Source organism: Rhopilema esculentum, chromosome 14, assembly GCF_057945365.1.
Source record: "Rhopilema esculentum isolate cy_ngs chromosome 14, ASM5794536v1, whole genome shotgun sequence".
Taxonomy (NCBI): domain Eukaryota; kingdom Metazoa; phylum Cnidaria; class Scyphozoa; order Rhizostomeae; family Rhizostomatidae; genus Rhopilema; species Rhopilema esculentum.
In genome coordinates, this window is record NC_142828.1 from 1,670,899 (window position 1) to 1,695,128 (window position 24,230).

The window sequence follows — 24,230 nt, forward strand, 5'->3', positions numbered from 1 at the left end:
GCAAATACTTGGCTGGGCTGTGCTTTCATACACTTTATAACAATTTGACAAATTTAGGACAGCTCTAATTAACCGCAGAAAAATGGCAGGAACATATAAGTGGGGGGGTTAGGCTTTGCATTTTGATTTATCGTTAGATCGTTTGAGGTAGTATTTCACACTTTTTCCAGAGGTGCACTAATTCTTATATCTCCTCATAAGTTGAAAGGTTTTACAGATAAAGTATTGAAAATTTCAAAGTAAATTGATTAACTCATGATTTTTCCGAAAAATTGAGTTTTAAATTAAGAAATATTAAAGTATACTAATTTATGCAAATATTTCTCCTGGGTGGCTTTTTTCTTGGGCAGGGTGTAAATCCCACAAGATAAGGGCCATTTATCTCAGACTTTCAGAGAATCATTGTATCATGATACTTTGTGTTATCAAAAGAAACAATTTTGAAATCATTTTCTTAACATGTAAAAATTAGAAAAAACACTGTATCCATGGAAGCTGCTAGCAACAATGAAATTTTGAAAATTTGTCTATTTATTGCATATGTCTATTTCTCTGTCAGCTTTACCGAAAAATTCAAATGGAAAACTGAAGTTATACAAAATATATCTTTTACCTAAATTAAGTATGTCTGGGAAACACAGCTTTGCGAAAATTGCATTCAAAGTTTCAATTGACGTTTTCTTAAAATAAGCAATCTCGAAAACCCCAATAATTACTAAATCTTTAAAGGGTTCTTGCAAACGCACGAGGCACTTTTATGATTAGTTTCTACAGTGTTTTTTCTATTATACTGGTCTTATATATGCCAGAGGTTATGCTATCTCAATTGAAACATCAGTTGTTACTTGAATAATTGAAAATGAAGGTTGTTCAGGGTTTTGTTCCAACTTCGGTTTGGTATCTTTGCCCATAGCTGGCTTTTCATTTCTCTTTAAACAGGCGCGCAACCAGGAATTTCAGAGGGCAGGGGTCCAAAACACAAAAAGGGCACTAAGAAAAAACTTTATTCAGTTATAGCCTGCTTTATATTTTCACATTTAGAAACAGACGATACGCCAGGGTGCACTTCATGCACGCCGAAGGTCCACCGGGGCATTTGTTTGGATACGCAGAAAATATGAGCTGTTAGCAAACCTGTAAATATTGTACGCCAGACAAAGAAAACTGATCAATAGAGAAATATTGTGGTGCATGAGTCTATATTTCATTCCTTCTTTTGTTAACTATCTACATGGCTTCGTCTAGTTTCTCCAATCTCAGCGGACTTTCCCTTTCTGTCTGCCATCCAGGGCCGCCGAGAGGTTTTGGAGGCCCGAGGGGCGAACTGAAAAGACGAGGCCTCTTGCGAGCGAAGCGAGCAAAAAAATTGTGATCAAGCCCTTACGAAGAGCTTAAATTTATTTATTCGTTCAAAACGATTTACTTTTTTAAGTGTATTTTTTTACTTCTATAATTAATTCCATGTTAAAACGGAGTTCATTGCTTTATGATGCCCCCTAAACCTCAAGCCCCGAGAGGGGCAATTTACCCCCTCTCGGCCACCCTGCTGCCATCTCCTTTTCCCAGGGCCAGCTCACTTTTGAAAAGCAGCCCGTCATCTTCCATATCCGAAGTCAATTTGCTCTTTGAAATTTTGAGTTCAGCTGGTTTCTGTCTGTAAGTCGCGACTTCAGCTCAGTTGTTATACTGACAAGGAATGGAACAGTTGAACATCAACTTATTGTGCCGTCTTCACTGCTTGCTAATACCAGTCCGCGAAAGTTCCTCTACAATCGCTCGTTCCATGCAAAAGTCCTCTATGACCCTGTAAATTTTATGGACCATGGGACAGGCTTGAAAGATATGTTGGTTTCTTTCTTGTAGCTTTTTTGCAAGTGGTCGTAGAGGTTTTTGAGTCCCAGAACCATTCTTCTTCAAACCAATGATAACGTTCGACCCAACAAATATGTGAAAGTCTGACTGAATCATTTACTTGTATTTCTGCGAGGTCCATTACATCGCCGGAATGTGTCATTTATGACCATTCTTTTTAGCGTGATAACAAAAATATTCAAGCAATTTTCCAAGAAAAAGGGCACTTTCCCCTTTTGAGAAATAGGGCAGGGGTCTAGACCCCCAGGACCCCCCCCGTAGTTGCGCGCCTGTTAAACCTTTCTCCCATGCTATCAAATGCTCCAGGATCATAGTTTTAGACAAGTAAAAATATCTACCGAAACAAATTGGACATGCCTAATGCAGGCACTGTGAATGCTTTTAAAATATATACCGATATAAACTCTGCCATGAGATACGAAGCTTTAGAAAAGGCCTTAGTAAAATGCCCTTTAATACACATTAGGTGATACAAATTCTTAAATATACACATACTTATATAAAAATGCTGACCCACACCCTGCTGATGCTCACAATTATCTTTCAAGCTTTACTGTATTCAGTATTAAAACGACTTATCTTATTTTCTAATAATTTGCTATTGGAAAACAACAAATTTTATAGAGAAAGCAAAACTGTGCACGTTGAAAGATAAAGTCAAAACATCATGATTACGTAGCTACATTTTTTTATATGAATTATTCTGCAAGAAGTTTTGAGCTTCTTGAAAAAATTTCATCTAAAAACGAGGAGTTTTAATGCTGTATTTTTAAACCTGTCGGCAAATAAAGGGTTCAGTAATTTTGAGCACTCCCCGTGAGCAAAAACGCAAACGATTGCACTGCTTACAATCTGATATTATAAGAAAAAATAGAAAACAATCCAGCCTCAAAATTTTAGAAATATCAAGAACAGCCAGCCTGAAATTCAATTTACTGGTTCTTAGAGAAAATGTGTGCGTGTGTGAATGTTTACTGAGGTCAATTGCTAGCTCGCTGGGCGGCAGACGTTTTTCAGTGTGTGGCAAAAATGGTCTGCACTTGCGTCTTGAATTTTCGAATATCACGATATAATTTGTAAATACCAACTTTTGTAGAAAGTTGCTCGGACCAAGAAGAAGGCTTTAACAAGTGCCAAATGCAAATCAAAATTCATGATACTGTTCATAAGACAATATTTTACATTTAGATGCTTCATGTTAGCGTTAAGTAGTTGTATAACTATTATCGAGATAAAGTTTGGCTATTGTCTAGTTAGCTATACACGAGATTGATGATGTTGATTATGAAATCCAGATAATTTCTTCCAGTTTTTGTAATAAAGTTGAGTAATGTTAACAGTGCCTGAAAGACCAATGCAGAACAGCGAAGGTAAAATGTAGATACACGTCACGGAACTGTGATAAAATTCATGCCTCGGTTGGGATTGATCACAGCCTTCATTGTCTACAGAGAGGCTGGCTTCGAAGCACGAGTGCCCAATGCTCTCAACATTGGGGAATCTAAAATGTGCTTATTCAAAGGAAAATGTGATAAAATTCTGATGTCATTTTTGCCGGTAATTAGTTGCAAAAAGCATGTTCTGCATCACATTCCTGGTGGTCCTATTGCAGTAAATCTATTTGCAAAGTGTTAATGACACTGAAAGCTGTCATTGATTACGAAGTTTTGTCCAAATGTCACGACTCAATACAAACCTTTGCTTCAATACCTACTTTCAACAAAGCATTGAACATCGAGACAAGAAGCATTTCTATCATAGATGCTGTATCAAAGCAGGCACTTATAAATGTTGAATTCATGAAAGTCCAGGGCCCACACCACCGTGAAGGGGAAGTCTGGGGGCCGAGGTGGCAATGCCCCCCAAATTTTTTGCGAAGCAAGTAGTTATAAAGCTACAGTAAAAGAAGGAAGAGGCCTTGGTCCCCTACTTTTGCTAGCCTTGCCCCCCTCAACTTTAAAATTCGTTACATGGGCCCTGAACGCGGCATAGACTTTTATAATTTTAAGATGATTATGATTACACCCTTCTATTTTAGAGCCAGCAAATCTGTCGAGGCTCGATGCCCTTCTTCGGTTAATTTATGGCTCGAGTGTTGTTAACGTTCTTCTTATCTGAACATTATCTTCTTAATATGACATTTGTTTGGAGCGATGAATTAATGTTTTGAGTGAAATTTTGAGTAGCACGGCTGTTTAGCTGATAAATTATGATCTGTTTTGTTAAGATGGGTTAAATTTTCAAGAGAACATTGTTTTTTCCCAAATTTTGCCTAAGGCTGGGCGGGTTATTAAATCATTCTTTCTTATTGGCAATTTAAGTGCGGTGCCAGTATAAAGTTATCAAGTTGAAATGAAAAAATCTCGACAACTTAATTGAAATTTTCACTACTTTTTAACGCTAATCTGCGCAAATTTAAGTAATTTGATTGTCAGCGCAATATTAAAAAAATCATCATTTTTTTCAAAATGAGTTTTAAATTTTGCGATTTGTCCCAAGTCAATTGTTGGAAGACACTCGATGTGTCATGCCATAGATTTCCAATCGTTTTTTAAGAGTTACTATAGGAAATACTTTATGCAACAAACTACCTTGGAATCAACTATCGTTTTTAGGAATCAACGAATGTAAACAAAATGATTATATTGTACTACACTCTCTTTAAAAGAACTTAAAAATAATTTAAAAAGATAATTTAGCCAACCTTGATTATCTTAAGAAATTTTTTTGAGTCTGAATATACTATATATATTTAAAATATAAATATCTCCTCGAATCTGACATGGCTTCAAAGAGACATAGCAAAAAAACCCCACCATGAAGAAATGGTTGAAACAAAAAAAACAAGAAACTTTAATAATAAGAATGTCCTTGATAACATCATTAATAACACCATAACGATTTAAACATCATTAAATGTGCAACCTGAAGCTGAGCATGTTCTTACAAATCTCCTTTTACCAATTTCTTTTTTCATGTGAAATTGCATAAAACTAGTTCTAGATGGCTCAAAGGACGACTCGATGGTATTTCGCCTTCCAGACCTTCAAAAGTTTTCCCTCTTCCCTTGCGCAGGCTTGGGTGCTTTCCCGCTACCCTTTCCCCATTTTTTGACAAGCCGCTTTCGTTTTGCACTAAATTTATGGGATTACCCCCAACCTTGCCTTGCCTTGCAAATTTATGGGACAGCCTCCATTGGAATATTAGCTAACCTGAAGTTGATATAGAACCAAGTTTTATCAACTTCAAAAACACGGAAACGCAATCGATTAAATTTTGTAAAAGAACAAAAGCTTTTTCTTTTAAACAAAATTAGAGCTGAAAGTAAGAGTTTGGAGCTTTCGAGCGTGGATTCCTGGCAGAGATATTGTAAAACAACTTAAAGGGGGTTTTCAAACGTGAGTTCGCTGTAGAGCTGAGACAGAAAAATAACTTTTAGTATGGTCGGTAATCTCCTTATTTCGGCTTTCTCCACGACAGACCATGGCTTATAGACTGAAATTCAGTTCAACAGTAAACGGCACGTCTGCAACAGACACGACAAAACTAGCGCCAGAGGCAGCGTTCACACGATACTTGAGCCTTCCGTTTGAACATGAATCGACGGAACCGTTCCAATTGGAACTGCTAGCCGTGCCCAAATGGGATTGCTTAGAAAAAAGTTATATTTCAAACCGTTTCAAAAATTTCTCATGTAAACGAGGCTTACAAAATCACTTTATGAGGCTGTTTCATAATTGTTTCTAGGCGCCAAAGTTTGTTTCTGTACTTTGCACTTCTGTTAGCGTTGCTTTCTCGTACCCTATCATCATGGATAACTTAAACTCAAATATTTCCATAATCTACCAGCTTTGTAACATTCGTAATGAAGGACAACATTCTTTCTGAGAGCTTTGAAGGCTAATACCAACAGACAAAGAAAAAGTTCAAGATCGGTTATGTTCGACTTGCTATAGCTGTATGCGCTAATATGAAGTTAAGGAAGCTAGGCCAAGATTATTTAAACTCTAACTGGAATGCAAAGTAAAATGAAACTGAACTGAATGAAACAGAACTCGAACTTAAAGTAAAATTTGCACGCTGCAATATTGTGCGTCTGTTCCAACTGCCGAGCAATTTCGAAAGTGAACAGTACCAAATAGAACCGACCCTGTGTAAAAGCGTACGTGAGCTCATATCTTGGCAATAGATAGGAACGGTTCAAAAGAAAATTTCTCGTATAAATGCAGCTAGAGCTTCTTACAGCACGGCAAAAGTCTCGACAAGACTGAATTACACAACGAAGTTATCTATATTTACCTAAAGCTCCACCCATGCAAATATTTACATCATATGTTTAAATGAGTTTTAATTTGAGATACAATGTGATATGATTTAATCTCAAAACATCGTGTTAAATCTAAACGACATGGAATTTGTTGCTCTACAATATCACCAATAAAAATGTTAACCTTTTCATCTTGGAGTCCAGTGGAATGCAGATATTCCAGTGTACTGCATAATGGTAAGCATTCCTAGAGAGACTAGCTCTGAGGTTGCAATGCCAGACCAAGACAGAAGCGGAGCAAAAATTGCAGTTGATGCAATTGCTGCCAAAATCATCGAGATTTGTAAATTCATCTGTAGCTTAACAAGGTCTATTGTTAACCAAAATTCAGATTTTCATTCTAAAAGTATTTTTCTCTATTCTAAAGAAGCTTCACAGCCAAAGAAAAAATAAAAGAGCGGCCTCTTTTTTCTCCACCATGAATGTTTGGCTGGTTTGCCCCACCTGACGGATTGGAACTTGCGATCAAACAATAGAATTCCATCATGACTTCGCGAAGTTCAAGATGGTCTTTCTAACGAGAGCTGTACTTCTAACGAGATTATAGTTGGCCTTAATTAGCTTCGTTATAGCTATCAGCCGTTCATTTAGTACGCCAACTTTAAACAAATTATTTATTATTATTATTATTATTATTATTATTATTATTATTATTATTATTATTATTATTATTATTATTATTATTATTATTATTATTATTATTATTATTATTATTATTATTATTATATTATTATTATTATTATATTATTATTCTGCGTCCTGCTTATCAATTTCCAGTACAAACATTATTTAAGCAATTCCGTTGAAAATTGTCATAAGTTTGGTCAACCTGGAATAAATAACAATATAATTCATTTTGCTCCCTTTAGCATCTCTAAGTAGTCAAAAACAAGTGTCAAATTATTCCAAAATCTACGCAAAAATTGATGGCATCACTGATTATTTGTTTCTATGACGTCATATGTCTATTTTTTGTATCATCAAGATATGATTAATTCAGTTTTACCCGGATCAATACCAGCTTTTGTAAAGGAGTACATTTCATGTAGAAGTCAAAAAGCATATTAAGCGTCATTCTAAACATCGGCACATTAAACAACAGTTTTGAACAACATTATCAATTTGCAAATCAATGACAATTTCCCCAGAACATTGCCAGTTTTTACAGGAAACTCCACGACATTCGCCACACATGCTTGAGCACTTAAATCCATTCTTGTACATCTGGAATTTCTACACCCTTCTTAGTAATTGCACATGAAAAGATTTAGCAAATTAGATGGTGCAGGAAGCTTTGATATATAAAGTAGAACGAGTCTTCCTTATTTTGCTACCCAGCCCAAGTCTTCTGGATCGATATCGTCTCTTTCTCGCCATACTCGAACTTGGTAATAGACATGCATGAAATGGAATGTCGTGGCTGCTTATGATTGAGATAGGCTTTCTGGTAATACCATTTTCATACTTGTCGGAGATCTGTGGCAAATTTTCACAAAACCTTGTGAGACGAAGCTTTTCGAGTGTCATGCTTTCTCTTTCACCATATACAATGGTTATTTATTCCCATTTTTCTTCATTCATTTGGAAATATTTTTTCTATTCTATCGTCATAAAATAGTTTGCTTTTTTTAGTTTTGCTCCCCTTTTTTCTTAAGGAATAAACCTTAGACTCAAATTCAAAACTCAAAAACATTTTCACAGCATCAGCAGGCTAATCAAATTTTACTGAAATATGAAAAGGAAAATATTTTGTATCAATAAAATTGTAAAGAAAACCTTTTAAAGACGATATATCGTAAACTTGCTGGCAGAAGATTACATGGAAAAAATCAAAGAGAGCTATCGAGGCAATGTATCCTATAATATTAATAATACAAAATTATACTAATACAGAAGTAACGATATAAAGTAATACCGACTGATGGTAAATCTACTGCTTTTGGAGTTACAAAATATTCTAGCGTTCCAGCTTTTGATATGAAATCGTCATTTTGACACGAGCTTGCAGTGTACCCACCGAATAGCTGAGACTTCACATCGTTTGTCGAAGAAAAGCTGGAAGAACAGTTAAACAATGAAATTTTTTCTGCCGTGGATGATGTAGCTTCAGAGACTAACTCTAGTGAACTCAGCTGTGCAATTTGCAAAAAGCACTACAAAAAGAAAGGTTGCCTAAAGCAACAAACGAAAAAGGAAGATAACAAAGGTGTTGCCAGTGCAGCTTGCCTATTTACCTGTTGGATATGTCAGAAAATATGAAGTTGGTAAAATCTTCAAAAACTGATATGCATCAAAAAAGTTGCCAAAAAGAAGCGGATTGGCCAAATAGGAAAACCGGGAAATTTTCTGGTGCGCCCTCTGCCCCATACTATTTTTTTCAAAAATTTGAAAACTTTCAAAAGGCAACTGATCTTCGCACAGAACTAAAATTGATTACAATCATCAATTGACCTTCTGTCCAAATTCTGTCCCAATTGACCTTTGCATAAAACGTTTGGCTTCATCTTTAAATTAATTGCGAAGTTTCCGAATCCTGTTATTGAAAAGTCTTTGAAAACTATAGTTTGATCAACAAATTTTGCAAGATTTTCTGAAATCCTTGAAAAGAACATAATTCTTTTGAAAGCTGCTTTTGAGAAGCAAATATTTTACACCTTACTTAAAGTACCACCGAACTACTTTTGACAAAAATTACTGTTCCTCTTTAAATACGCTTATTTTATGAAACAGTTACCGCTGAATCGATTGACAGCATGTTTTTGCATTTTGATAACGGGAAAAGCATTTTTGGGGGATTTATTTGCCCCATGGTTTTGTGAAAAAGGCTTGGGGCGAGTGACGCATTCTGATTTATACAATCCGCAATTGATATTCCAAACCAATTCACAACAACGTATTTCGAAGATTAGCGAGGCAGAAGGAACGTATCGTTGCAGAAATGGAGAATTCAGATGTCTCTTTTGCAACAACAAGTGACGAAGAGACTATTCTTGATCACGATAAAATAGCAACTGTGTCATGTGGCTTCTAGTTTTGAGCCCTATCAGGATGAGCCTCTTGCTTCGTCACCGGTAGCGAAGGACTGGCCGACGATGACCCTGACATCGATGGAATTCTGTTTCAGGCTCTGGAAGCAAGGTACGAAAGAAGGGTGCTAATAGAAGAAGGCGAAGGTGAAGAATCCGGTTAGGATAATACGATTAACCTCCTGTCATACACGTCGAGGAGTTTTTTGACTGCATCGACGAATCACAGGTCGCCTAGGGTTAGGGAATGCTCTCCGACAAATATGACATCTAGCAGAACATGGTACCTCTCCGGATTGTTCATGTCCGCCGCCTAGTCGCTTCTAGGGAATGCAGATGCTGTTTGGAGGAACAACAGGCTATTGGACAGTTGATATTTCAGGGAACAGCAGAAGAACTAAGACGTGTTACTAATCATCCAGATTTCTCTGCTTTATCAAACAAAACTGTCCTAAAACTTACTGGATCTCTTTTCAAAACTAGGGATGGAAAATGCTACAAGCGTCAAGCAAATCAAACAGAAAATGAGTAGGTTTGTAAAGTTTTTTATCCAGGAGAGAGGAATTTCCTTTAAAGAAAATGGAGGCCCAAACTTGACACAATTGCCACACAGTCTTTATGCTATATTTATTGCAATACACAGATGCTGGAAAACATTCTTTAGATAGTTTGGCGTTCCACAGTAAAATCATTCTAAAAATGGCTTTGAAAAATTGGAATAAGACATGCGATCATTAACTATCATGTACATAAGTTAGTTATATATGCAATAATAAAGTTATAGCAATTAGAGAATACAGTAAAAGACAATATTACAACTGAAATCTTTAATGCATTGTACATAAAGCAATTTTCCTTGATTAAACTAAATGTTAGGTCAAGAAACCTTTTGATAATTCTTCAAATCATCTGTCTTTTTTTACAGATTTTTAAGAGCCGTTGCAAATAGATAGCTCATTCGCTGGATGTTTGGCTTTCTTGGATACGATAATGCCCAAACTCTCCCAGCCTGCATATATAAATTCATAAGAAAAAGATTCCTGAAAGGAACAAAAAAGAGATACAAATCAAGTCAAAACGAGATCTTCTAGACTGAAGCAGGTTTTGAGTTGTATTATGATAACACGAAACTGCTGCTTGTATATTTTCGTAATATTTGCATGTAAATGTTTATAAAAGTGTACATATTCCTCCTATCCCAACATTATTTTCCGGGAATACTCAACCAATTTTCGAAAATTGATTCTTGAATATTTTGTCAATGTCTTTTGAAAATTTCTGAAAATTTTGTCAATGTATGAATATCTTTTTTGCATTATTAGGAGAAAGTTCCCTGCAATGGAAGAATATCCCATCTTTTTAACTATAACTATGTGTTAGAGCTGCAAGTATGTCCCTTTCTTGGTTGTCCACACTTTCTACAATGAGGTACTGGTATTTTCTTCTTTTGTGAAGCTGGGGCGCTCGCTGACACATCTTCAGCTTCTTGTTGCTCTGCTAGAAGATTCTGTTTTTCAGCTAAAATATAACATTTTTGTTAATAGGCTTATTTGCCACCAAATCATGCTTGATCTAACAGCATTTCTATAGATGTTGAAGAACATTGTTTTTTAAATAATGGTCCCTCGGTAATAGTAACTTTATTGTATTACCTGGTGGAAACAAGTTTGTAATGGCCTTCTGCCTAGCCTTCCAGGAGTCTATAGCTTCTTGCCTGTTCGCCTTGTCCCTGAACTGGCTTGTAAGGTTTTCTGAAACCAATGCTGTCTCCCTTTCCATTAGGAAACTCATTGTGTCATCAGGAAGTGAGAACATCGAATCTTTGAGTTTGCTTATATAACCAGTAACAAGGCAAAAACTTTGCACCTAATTCTTTAGGAGTTTTTCAAATAATCTTGATTCAATGAATAGAAGACACACAAGTTGAAAATAAAACTCTCCAAGATATTCGGAACATACCATAAGTGGGATTGCTGGCTATTTCACGAACAACTTCGTCACCAAATTTGTACTTAGGATATGTCGGTATCTACTAAAACATGTCGGTAAGTACGTCCAAACTAAGCAATCTGACATTAACATGTTTTAAGATCTTTCTTTACTCTTGGTTACAAAACTCGTAATACTCTTGCAAAACACCTTTTCTTTTGCTGCTCTTGTCAAAATAATATAACAAATCAATGCAAAAATCCTCCACATCGAATCCAGTAGCACGGGTAAATGCAGCAGCACCTTCACGAGTAGTGTTGTGAATAATATGACACGGACAGCCCATGAAGTAGCAGGTAGGACTCTTTTTTAGCACTCGAGTTAGAATAGAGTTGTGCGCTCCCGAACTCACACTGGTGTTATCAACGGAAAAACCTACACAGTTTTTCCATGGCACATCAAATTCAGCCACTTTTTTTCATCAATCTTATTGAATATCGTTATAGCTTTGCCACAGTCCTTCCCTGATGTACAGCACATATCCAAAAATTGTGTTACAACACAATTTCTGTTAATGTCAAAAAGACGCACAGTAACTGGATTCATCTTTTCGATATCTGTGTCATTTGAACCGTCAGTGGAAAATGAAATGAAATCTTTATTCATTGTCTCAACAGTATTCTTGAGAAAGTGTGGAGCCAATGCTTCATTCAAGATGCAAGTCGTTTTGGTCCTTTTTGATCCATATTCTTTGGCTATTTTGCTGTCTGTGAAAATATCTTTAAAAATATCTGTGAGCTTATCTGCAAAAGCCATCTGGATGTTATTTTCGGCAAGAAGCAATGCAATCTTTGTTCCTGCACGTGTTACCTAAAAAAATGTTTTTTAGGAAATAATGCAAGAAGTCGCAGCTGAAATTGGGGCAGTAAAACACTGTCACATATCCATGGGGAAATGTCCCGGAGGGGGGGGGGGGTGGTTGGGGCTGAACTGGACCGTGCCGCCATATTGGTGTGCTGGTAGTCTAAAAAATTCCTAAATATGGTTCTCCGAAATGCATTGATTCCCATAGACATGTGTTAGCACCGTCATTAGCACCATAGACATGTTGTCGAAAAACCTCAATTTTGTGTAGAATTTCAGTGGTGGTTCGTCGTTTTTTAAGTCTCTTCCATGCTACTGACAGTTGATTTCATAAAACGTGAAACTGGGTATTTTTTCTCCAAAACCCTTAACGTAGGTAATTTTGCCATATTTTGGGAGGCACGCCCTTGTCATTCTCTGGCTGAAATTACCCGGGGGGAAATGTCTGCAAGAATTAAGCTACCTGCTCTTGAACTGGGTCTGTTTCAGTTCTGAAGCCAAAGCTTGAGAGTTTCATAGATGATGATGCTGTAACGATCAGGGTTCTTGTTTGAACAGTGAATAGGCCGATGGTTTCCAATTTCTTAACAGCATCTTTGAAATAAAAAGTCAAATCGAAGGATTCCGCGGCCTTTCTGCTGCAACCCTCTATGACCAGCACACGCTCAACTATATACATGAAAACAGCATCCTTTAGGATCGCCAGAAATTCATCGTCACGTTTTTCTTCTTTTATAAGATGGTATCAGCATAGTTGGTATGGTATCAGCAACAATCAGCATAAATCAGCATACATCAGTAACAATCAAATCAGCATCAATCAGCAACAAAAGCAAAAATATCAATTCAAAACTAAAGTCCTTACAATAACTCTCACGTCGATATTCGTTAAATGTTTTACGCCAACGACAAAATCTTCTCCCTCCAACCCACTTTTCTCTTCACCGCCATCCCACCCCTGTCACCAAATGTAACGATCAGGGTTTTTGCTATAACGGTGAATAGCTCGTTAACACTTTTCTGTACCGTTAATAACCAGCTCGTTGATGGAGCGATCGGCTAGGACAAAGGCCTAAGCCCCGAACAAGTAACGCACAAAAAAACTCCTTCTTTGATCTTAACTCTATTCATTAATGATTCAACAGAAAGACTAACTTATATCGTGATCAACACATACTATTAACATAAACGGAAGCTAATTAATAGGACAAAATGAGCGTCACACTACATGTTGAAAGACAAACACATTTCCATAAAAAGGACTTAACAGAACATGTGACTTTAACACGCAACGGGAACATAACTAAATATAAATTCCAAACCGTTACATGCACTTTTCACTCGTTCCTTGTGCTTCACACCATCTGAGTGCTTGGAAACATCTGCTTCGCCTTGATGTGAACAGCTAAAAATTTTGCAACATACAGTGCACCTAAATTCATGCTCTGATCCAGTGATACCAACTATGCAGGGCCATTTCTTTGTCCAATTTGGATTGAACTTACTTTTGAAGTTAGCAGCACCAGCAAATTTTTGTTTATTGAATGGTTCATTCCTTTCTGAATCGAGTGAATCGCTTCTTTTTTCCATCATGGGTTTCAACTGGTCTTAATCAAAAGAATGGCAAATGAAGTGGTTTTGCCGGTGTCAAATGCATTTCGGTAACCTTATGCATTTTGGTCCGGGTACACAAACGCATGACAATTTTGGTTATGCAAAAACGTACCCATGCACTTAAACAATAGGGTACCAAAACGAATGGTGGAACTTAGCATGCAAAACGGTCCGGGTACACAAACGTATGTGGATAATTCTCCAAATTGGCCGAAGTAAAACAAAGAAAGTGAGGTGTCAAAAAAAATTCAATCCAATGGTGTTCTTTGTTGCAGTTTGAATCGCTTTTGATAGTGCCATAAGATCAATTGATCATTTGTGCATATCGTCTAGATTTAGAAGGTCAAAGACATTAGATTTAAAAGGCCTTACAATTTTTGATAACAAAAATAAATTTTTAATAAGCATTATAGTTGCCATTTTGCATTCTATCTTTGCGCATTGTTGAGTTCCTCGTTTTTTTCTTAAAATCTACTTGCTGAAAGTGTGTATTTGTTTGTCGTCCGTGAAGCTGCTCTGCTGCTGTGGGCTCTTCATTTCATTGGAATTTGTTAAGCTTTTATGTATGGATGTATAAAATTCTTTAACGTGAATAACAGGGCTAAGTTAAAAAATTGTGTACATGTTTTTGTCACGACCTGCGCTGCAAAAATACATTGAAGCTGTCCCAATCAACAATAGACAGGAACAACGTCAAACGGCAAGGAGCAATCAAACGTAAAAGAATGTGATATGATAAGCTAAAAGTTTCAAAATATTGTCTAATTCGCCCGGAGAGGCTGGCAGGGTCAGCATCTTCACCTCTTTCTTTAGCCTTCCGGTCCTTTTCTGGCATGTAACTAGCTTAGCTGACAAAACTGGACATTTAAGGCAGCTAGCTTCTTTTGATGTGGTTAGGGTGTCTACAATTTCGTCTGAATGAGCCTCACTTGAGCATGGAATGGAACTGATTCAAGGATGAAGGGCAGGGGCGAAACTACCGGGGGGGTGTGGGGGGGGGGGGTGTGACACCCCCCCCAATCCAAAAAATAGTTGATTTCGCAGGGCAATCGAAGATTTCGCAGGGCGCCAAGAAGAGCTTTATTGCCACGCAGAAATGCCACCCCTGAAGTTCTTAAAGAGCCGTTTAGGAATTTTGAAACGGAAATATCGTATTTGTTATGAACCTCCCTTCCTGACATTGCATTTTAGAGAACGGAACAGGTATGTAAGGAAAAGCTCCGTTATTTGCAAAGCGAAAGCATTTCTTACCGAAAGTCATAGCCAATGGATGCAATAATTGATTCATATGTTTATGAGGGCAAGGTTGAGTCATGCAAATTAATTTAAGTTGTAAATTATTTTCATGACATGCACGGCGTCACTGGGGGGAATAAGGGGCTGAAGTCCCTCACTTTGGTCAAGATAGGAATTTTTTTATCATTTTTTCTATTACTTTTTAACAGTGCATGAACTAAAAAACATAATAAATCGTTAAGATACCGATTTTGTTTCAACTAATTGCTAATTTTTTCACGTATATTTTTATTATTTTTCTTTTATTTGCATTAATTCAGTAAATCATTTTATGTATCATTGCAATGTTTTAATTTTGGATGTGTAAACATGGCCTTCTTGATACAAGAAACTGCACATTTCTGTTCAGGAAAAAAAATTCTCCCAATCAAAACAACATCTTTCTCTGTCAATCACAACTGCGTGCAATCTGAAACGAAAGGTTGCCGTTTCTTTCCTTCCCCAACGTCTAACTCTAGAGTTTTAGCATGACATCCCCCTCCCTATTTTTCCCAATAAACAATAATATTTTCAATAAACAATCAGTTCTTTTAGCACAATAGTATTTTGCTAAATTTTTGTCTGAAAGATGCTTTTTAGCCCTTTTACAAGGTATAATTTCAAAAAATTTCTTCACGTCGGACCCAACCATGGTGGGTCCTCCTACCTCACTAAACTCGTCTCTTAGCCCCATTGGGCTAAATCTCGTTGTGCTGTCTACATCATGTACCCCCCCTCCCCCAATTAGCTGTTTATTAGCTTAATTTTGCAAACCAACATTAAATGAAGTGAATATAAAAAAACAATTTACGCTCACGTAGAGAAATAGAAATTTCATAGGCAATGAAGTTTCAAGTTTGTTTTTATTGCTTAGAAGTTTGTCCTTGGTAAAGACCAGTGTACACTGGTAAAGCTTTCACTAGTAACCTATAGACAAACCGTTGCTACGAGGTCTGCAGGGCACCACTCAGTTTTGCAGGGCAGAAACCCTTTTCACCCCCCAAAACTATTGGCCTAGTTACGCCCCTGATGAAGGGGTCGGCCCTGTCTTTGGTTTTAGGGTCAATGCTACGCGACTTCGCTTCGTTATCGCTTTTTTTAAGCCTAAGTAATTTTGGGAGTAGGCATTGAAGAAACATTGAACAGCTACAAGGACATAAGAAATGCCATAAGAAAGACCATGTACATTTTGTATAAATGAAGGCCTAAACCTAATTTGGAGCTCTTAAGCCTTTCTTGTGCATATGTAAGTTTATAATTAAAACTTGATACATCTGCAAAAGAAAAGATCCATTGTGAAAAAATTAGGCCCTACCAACCTTTCTCGCATTCCGTTTTATCCCTTTCGCTTTCCGGTGTTCTTGAAAAGGTACTAGCTGCATCGATTGTTGGAATCGCTCCGATACAAGCCTTCTTGATTCGCTCTGGTCGTGCGACTTTGCGAAATCAAATCAACAAGTCAGCGAATCGGCGAACGCGACCAATCGCCTAGTAGTTCAACTGAGATTAACTACTCAGCGAATGGTCGCGCATTCGCAGCGAATGAGGAAATTCAATTTGCGCATGTCCCAATGTGCAGTCGCTCAGTCGCGCGACCAGGGCGAATCAAGTGGAAACCCGCCTTTATGACACGTTATGAGTAAAAAGTTGAACACACTGCTTGGCGAGTTTAAAATTTAACACTTGTGAATCAAGCAAACTTTGGAGTCGCTATTAATGTACCCGGACCGGTTCACATGCTAGAACCCACCATTCGTTTCGGTCCCCTATTTTTCAAAGGCTTGGGTACCTTTTTGCACAACCAAAATTGTCATGCGTTTGTGTACACGACATGTTCTCGCGTTTTTGCGATTGGCCTATTTCAATCCCTAATTGGGTATATGTTTTCTTCCTTGACTTTTTCGACCTTTATTCTGACGTTTTATGCTCTGAATAATGTCAGTCAAAAAGCTACAACATGTTGTGGAATGTTTGCTTTGTCAAAGCAGTTTTCAAGTTCCGTCTATAGGCTTTTGTGTTGATTGTCATGCAAAACTTTAATGCCCAACGAGCCTTCTATTTAAGATATTTTTCGGTAATAATCTTCAAAATGATCTTCATCCATACCAATACATTGAATTCCATACAAATGAAAAACAATTTGCTGTGTGAACTATAGTACTTTATAGTACTATTGCATTTATTTAACAAGCTAGGGGCCCTGATAAGCGTTTTTGTTTGTAACCGAGGTGAATATTAATGAAATTTTGGCACCTTTCTGTAGTTACCAAGAAAAAATCATTCTTGACAATCATTTATATTCTTTATTTGTTATATATTATCACGAAGATACACATTCTTGGGGTGAGATGCGCAGGGTGAGCCCAAACCAAGATTCTCTGCATCCCATTGAAATCCCTTTTCGCTCTGGAACCCAATGCAGGGAGATACCAATACTATCTCAGTATACCTTGGCAATCTACTATTGCTTATCGGAATTCTATGATTTGAAATTCTGTGTAACAGAATGATTTCCCTGATCTCATGGAGGTTGGATAGAAGACATAACTACTATGGAAAAATCTTACAAATAAACTTTACAAAGCTATTAGCCTTTTATTTTTAAAGTATAGTTTTCCTTTTGAAATTCTAATGTTCATGCATTATTGTTAATGATGTAAGATCAGTATACCTTGATATATCGAAAGCATTTGATAGAGTTTGGCACGAAGGTCTCATTTTTAAACTACGTCGTTGTGGTTTATCTGGTCAATTACTATCTTTGATTCGAAATTTTCTCGCAGACCGAAAACAACGTGCAGTGTTGAACGGAAAAGCATCTGATTAGGGAAAAATCTCTGCTGGTGTCCCTCAGGGATCCATATTAGGTCCTCTTTTCTTCCTAGAAATATATATCAATGACCTAACAGACAATTTAATATGTAACGTGAAACTGCTTGCAGATGATACATCACTTTTCACCGTTGTACGTGACCCTCTGTCCGCTGCGAGCGACCTGAATCACGATTTGAATTTTATTAGACAATGGGCAAATACATGGCAAATGTCGTCTAATCCAGATCCAACCAAACAAGCGGTCTAAATAACATTTTCAAGGAAAAAGAGACCGCTAGACCATCCACCAATCATATTCAATGATACCCCAGTGTTAAAGGTTGAAGAACACAAACATCTAGGTCTTGTACTTGATTAGAAGTTATCCTTCAGTAGCCATATCAAGTCAGCTGTCTCTAAATCCAGACAAGGAATAGGGTTGATCAAATATCTTTCAAACTATTTACCTCGACATACCCTCAACGAGCTTTATAAACTATACGTAAGAACACATTTAGACTACGGTGACGTTATTTATCACATACCGGCCACGAAGTGCGCATATTGTGAAAGTCTGAAATGGAATCATTAGATGGAAAAACTTTGATCCGTTCAATACTCTGCAGCACTAGCAGTAACTGGTGCATGGAAAGGTACATCTCGGGATAAACTGTACGAGGAGCTTGGGTGGAAATCGCTTAACCTAAGACGTTGGAGCAGGAGTCTTGTCTAATTTTTCAAGTTTGTTAACAACCTAGCACCAGAGTGTACGAGGCAACCTATTCCACCCCTTCCACAATCCAACTATGGCCTTCGTAAACCAGTTATAATTGGGCAAATACGTGCAAGAACGAAGAGCTTTGGCGCAAGTTTTTACCCTAACTGTTATGTCTTTCGGAATAGAATAAACTTGACCCGGAGTTGAGACGATCTTCAACTCTGGGAATTTTCAAAAAGAAACCCCACCCCACCCAGTCTACAGCATCCACGATCCGAAAGGCTTAGCAATTCTAAAACAACTTCGTGTGGGTTTTAGTAAAATTCGTGTGGTCTAAATCTTCACAAATTTGTGCATAACTTTAAAGACACAGTAAATCCAATGTGCCCGACCAACGATGGAGTTGAGGATACGGAACACTTTTTGCTGCTCTGCCATAACTACGATGTGCAAAGAAAAGATCTTTTCGATACTGCTAACAATATATTACAACCTCAGGGCTTATTAAACCTTTCAAATCAAGCGCTTCTAAAAATCCTTCTCTATGGTGACGAAAGGTTGCCACCTATGTCAAACACTATGATCCTTGAGGCTATATTAAAATATAAATATGCCACTGAACGCTTTGATTGAGCCTTGGCCATCTCTACGTCATCATAAACGAACTGTGAGCTCTCCGCGCATCGAATCCTCTGCAGACCCTTGTTTGTTTAAGGACCAATACTCCAAGACAACCTCAGGTAGACAAATTCTTGGTACAAGATTCCCCTTGTTTAACGAGATCCTGGCTCATTCAAGGTCCCACTCTGGGTTCCTTGCGTGGACGGCTCACGGTGACATTCTCCGTCTTTTTCTTATGCAATTTTTGTGATTTTTTGTAAATTAATTTTTTTATAGTATTAATAGTATTATTAGTTTAAGTATATATAGTATTATTATATGTAATAGGTGCAGGGTTGCAATGTATTTTCATGCTCTTGTGTTGTGGCAGACACATGTCTCTTCCTTCTTTCGCAAGTCAAAGAGTCACTGTTGGCAAGTCCTTGAAAAAAGTAATAGGTTTGTTCATGTTTTTTCGCGGCTAGGAGCTGAGTGGAGTATTGATGACGATCTGCTTTCAAAATTGAAGGAGTATGTCTGTAACATTTTTGGAAAGGAAAAGAAAGACCTAAATGCAGTTCGTTACGAGATCTTCAAAGAATGTTTATGAAAAAAAGGAAAGATTCAAGATTTGTCTTTGCTGCTTCCATGTCGACAATCATTGCATTTGCATTGCCAGCGATCAAACTACATCGCAGAAGTGTGGAGGTCCAGCCTACAAGCGCATATTAACTTTGCAGATCTTGGGCAAGATGGATGGTCTGCAGACGGAAAAATAGTCTGGATAAATGCTGCTTTCCCTGAAGAGGTAGAGCAAATTTTCGCTGGAGAAGAGAGCAATGATGAGAGCAGCGATGAAAGCGAGGATGAAGAATCTAAGATTGTGACCCCGTCTTCACACTCTTAGCCCCCCCCCCCCCACGATTCCTTTAACTTCCTGCTACTTGGTAGAATTAACAAAAGGGGCATCAAAGCAGTGTTAAAAATGGTATAAATGATGTTCAACACCGAGAAAGATATGTTTCTGCGAAATAATTGATTACCACACCCCCGGTTCGAAAAATGCCCATATATGGTAAACGCAGCGGGTACCGTAAGTTTACCAAAGATTTTCTTATTCAGCACAAAATTCTACCCCGGCAAAACATTATCTAATAAAGTTCGGCCCCAGGTTACCCCTACCTCATTCTCCGTCTAGTCTAGTAAATACATAAGCGAAGATGAAATATTGGAGTTACTAACTGTTGGTGAAGAGATCAACAAACGTTAGTATACAGGAAATTAAACTTTTAAAAGCTATCAATTTCATGTTTCTAAAACTATAATTATAATGGAACAGTTAATAGTTATATAATGTAGGCACAGACTGTACAAAAATAAATTTTCATACATTATACCAATAGATTTGAATCATGATATACACTTGCAGATAAAAATATATTTTCTGTGTTCAAATCTAAATCAAATATGTCCTAGTTATATACTTTCCTTTGTCGAAATAAGATCGAAATTGGAGCTAACCTTTGTACTGCAGAATTGTCTTATGGATGATTCTTCCACTATGTGATTTACAGACATACAGTCCTACATCGCTTCTTTCAAAGCTTTTAATAACCAATAACTTTTTCCGGTTGATTTTCCTTTTCCAGCCCATCTCAACTCTCTTACCATCTTTCAGCCAGTTGGGTTCAAAGTGCTTCAGGCCATTCATTATACAAGGCATCTTTGCTGTTTTACCTGGCTTAATCTTCATGACTGTGGTTGTCCCTGCAAACAGCAAAATGTAAAAGGTGCGTGTTATTTTTCACAGGCACGTATTGAAGAAGAGAAAAGTATCGCCGATAAAAAGTGTTGAAAAAAAACAATTACTAAAAAAAATTATAATTATTTCAAAAGACAATGAATCTTGAAGCAAAGCAAGTATCTGGAGAAAACTAAGTTAATATCAAGGATTATCTCAAATCTCTGACAATTATTTGCTACTATCCCACACCTTCATTCCCTCAAACACTCTGGTGTCATCTTGAATGAAACGTCTTAGTATTGCGTCTAAAATTTTTGACGAGAATGGAAATTTCTCATATTTTAAGATAAAATGAAGGAATGCTCGCGGGAAACTGGATAGCTTGGCCCAATCATTTTATCTCGGGACATAAATACAATAGAAAACGGAAAAATTTTGCAAACAAAACAATCAAAAATAGTAAATTTCGGAATCTTAGACCCCGTTTACATTACTCTTGGTTCCGTTCTTGTTTGGGCACGATACCACTTTTTTCATCGCGTTTACACTGAAGAAAAAAGCAACGGAACTTTCCTGTGAAGCATGCGCAGTGGCACGGCAATGACGTCTGACATTTTTTTAAAGCCTCACCCCAACCCTAGATTAAGCCCCGTTTTCAATCGTAACCAAAAAGTTCCGTTCCTGGACAGAACCAGAACGGAAAGAGTTTTGCATTTTAGTGAAACTAAAGAAGAACGGAACTGTTCCCAAACTAGCACGGAACCAAGATGCTTAGTGTAAACGCAAGGCCTATCGTCGCTTTTTCAGGCACGGAACCAAAGAGTTTTGCATTTTAGCAAAACCAAAGAAGAACGAAACCATTCCCAAACAAGCACGGAACCAAGATGCTTAGTGTAAACGCAAGGCCTATCGTCGCTTTTCAGGCACGGAACCAAAGAGTTTCGCATTTTAGCAAAACCAAAGAAGAACGGAACCATTCCCAAACTAGCACGGAACCAAGATGTTCAGTGTAAACGCAAGGCCTATCGTCGCTTTTCAGGCATGGAACCAAAGAGTTCCGTTCTTTTTTCTGTCGTGTAAACGTGTAAACGGGGTCTTAGTCATTTGAAGCCAAACTTCAAAGCTGACTTGTTTGAAAATGCAGCCATTGGCGCATCAGAGTGTGCACCTGCAGAGCCCGACAGTTCCCTGCAAGATGACGCACTTGCATAATCCTTCAAGCCACAAGCGCTGCATTGCAACCTCTTCTCTGATGAAATAGCATGCAAAAACCATACTCTTACATACAACTACAACTGTCAAATCTGATTGCAGTCTTAACATTTCGGCGGGCAGCGCTAACTGGTCTCGAGTGTGCATTTGCATAACTCTGCAGCTTTTCTCTGTGTGGAAGACGGTTAGATAGCGTAAAGGCTTTGGAGACGCAGAATTTTGTAAACAGTATCAGCCAGGAAAGGCTCTGAGGTACCTTAAGATAGAACTGAAACAAATACATACCGTTGTATTGAAACACAGTCAAATTGGCTGTGTTAACAGCACACCCCCCTCGATGGCACATGACGCAGCTGTAATAGCCTTGGTTCTTTTTAGTCACGTTGTACAGATTCATGCGAACTCCAGACAAGAAACGATTCCCTACATCTTTTCTCAATGATTCGTAATGTGAAGGGTTGACCAACTCAAAGTAACGTGTATAATTATTGTTGGAAATTAGCTTGTATACGTCCTTCTCCAGGGTCTTGTTTGGTTTAGTAAGCCACATCAACCATCGAAAATGAACCATTTGGCTGCTAAACAGGTCGAAACATTCCATCGAAGCGTTTTCACCAACATTTGTAGGTGTATTTTTCGGGAATCCGGGTTGAAGAGAAGGCTTGATAACCGGATTTTCTAAATATGAAGCAAATTATCAAAATTAAATAACGTCTTAGCGATGCAATTATTTGACAATCATGAAAACGAGCTGCATAGTCATCAAGGATGGTGTGTAACTAGCAGAGGTGTGTAACTAAATAATGTCCTAGCGATGCAATTGTTACTAAAAGATAGTTACTAGTTGAAGGTCATAGGAATAGGAGACGTAGGGCCAAACTTATCGCATTTCAGGTTTGGGCAGTACTATCTCGATGAAGCAATACTGATCGGGCACGATCCACAATAAGCTCCCCAAAACATTGTACGCACAATGTCCATGCTGCAGGCTGTCTCCATATGATTTCCCAAATTATTGTTGCTCATTGGTGATTGTCTATAAAGGTGCAGGGGTGTAACACTTTAAAACCTATTCGAACTCCGCTGCATCCAAAAAATTACGTGGGAAGGGATTCCATAAGGGCCTAGAATCAGCATGTTGACATCAAAGCATAAAATCTAAATTCACTACAGAATATCTGACATAATATAGTATTTCATGCATTTGTTTGTCTTGTAGATTAAAAGAAGAGATAGGTAGCGAAACAATATCAGACGAGGTAAATTGCATTGCTTGTGTTTTCAATTACCAATTATAATCAATTTACCTAGCCGACGTGCAACAACAACAGCAGCATTTTTAAAATCAGGTTTGAATGGGAGAAGGGATAATTGCATGTTTTTGCGAGAGTCGCGACCCAAGTATTTGATACAATTCTGAAGTACTGGAATCTTTTAGCATGGAGAAGGGAACTGCAAAGGGTAAGGGGGAGTCTCTGAGAAGGTTAGGTCTCGCCCTTATGGACATAGCCAATTTCATCTCGTGTTACATGAGAGCTTCCGCAAAGCATGCCAGTTGGTCAAGAGCCCTTAAGAATCAAATCAAATCATAATTCCACCCTGCCTGTACAATTGTAACTTCCCTAACACCCTGGTTACCAGAGCCTCATGGATCCGGGGATAAAGTGTTGTAGACGGCTGCGGTGGCAAAGACAATCCTCGCTTAAAAATATTTCTGTGACTGACTTCGAACTATAGTTTTGAGACTAAATGATGGAGACCTATGCACCTAAGGTACCCCCCCCCCAAGCTTGCGAAGAATTGCTACAGCGAAATAACAGGACACTTGATTTGTTGTGAAAGTTTTGAGAGACTAAAATCGAAGATAGATTTAGATCGTGGGCCAGAACGTCAGACAAAATTGAAAATAAATTACATACTTACTGACAACCAATAGTCTATAACTGCACAGACTGTTGCCATAAACATTCGAAGCAATACACGTGTATGTGCCCGCATCTGATTCCACGAGGTTCTTAATCCTTAACTTACACAGGTCAGCCTTGTACTTGCGCCCACTTAATGGCTTGCCGTCTTTCAGCCAATGGTATGATAGGGGATCGGTCCCTTCGGCTTTGCATTCGAATTTCACGCGCTTGTTAACTACAGAGACTCTCACCCTAATTACTTCGCTTTGGAAACGACGAAACAGTGGTCTTCCTTTTATTCCTAAATCATACGAAAGCAGAAGAATCG

General features: G+C 37.8%; 2 protein-coding genes and 1 pseudogene across 6 annotated transcripts in view; all 3 read right to left on the reverse strand.

Moving 5' to 3' along the window:
* Nucleotides 1-8,140: 8,140 nt before the first annotated feature.
* Nucleotides 8,141-24,230, reverse strand: part of LOC135695923 (fibroblast growth factor receptor 1) — a 33,927-nt gene continuing 17,837 nt past the window's right edge. For 2 of the 5 annotated variants that reach the window (XM_089112486.1, XM_065215147.2), the window contains exons 3-6: nt 23,919-24,203; nt 22,281-22,673; nt 20,561-20,806; nt 16,451-19,800 (exon numbers count right to left, since the gene is read on the reverse strand). In XM_089112486.1, coding sequence (XP_088968612.1) covers nt 19,727-19,800; nt 20,561-20,806; nt 22,281-22,673; nt 23,919-24,203 — 998 coding nt within the window. In that variant the 3' untranslated portion in view covers nt 16,451-19,726. Of the gene's footprint in view, nt 8,255-16,450; nt 19,801-20,560; nt 20,807-22,280; nt 22,674-23,918; nt 24,204-24,230 lie in introns of those variants that run through there. The other 3 variants (XM_065215146.2, XM_065215148.2, XM_065215145.2) reach the window with 3 other exon arrangements.
* On the reverse strand, nt 10,534-11,159 carry LOC148958509 (uncharacterized). Its single transcript, XM_089112487.1, has 2 exons — nt 10,878-11,159; nt 10,534-10,743 (listed from the first exon to the last, which is right to left on the reverse strand). Exons 1-2 carry the CDS (start codon nt 11,038-11,040, stop codon nt 10,595-10,597), a joined length of 312 nt encoding a protein of 103 aa, XP_088968613.1. The 5' UTR covers nt 11,041-11,159; the 3' UTR covers nt 10,534-10,594.
* Nucleotides 11,165-12,823, reverse strand: LOC148958510 (uncharacterized; annotated as a pseudogene).

Bases quoted from the DNA above. Each gene is read 5' to 3' on its own strand.
- LOC148958509 (XM_089112487.1), bottom strand. From the start codon at position 11,040: ATGTTCTCACTTCCTGATGACACAATGAGTTTCCTAATGGAAAGGGAG. The intron at 10,744-10,877 runs GTAATACAATAA...GTTATATTTTAG, and splicing joins TACAAACTTGTTTCCACCAG to CTGAAAAACAGAATCTTCTA.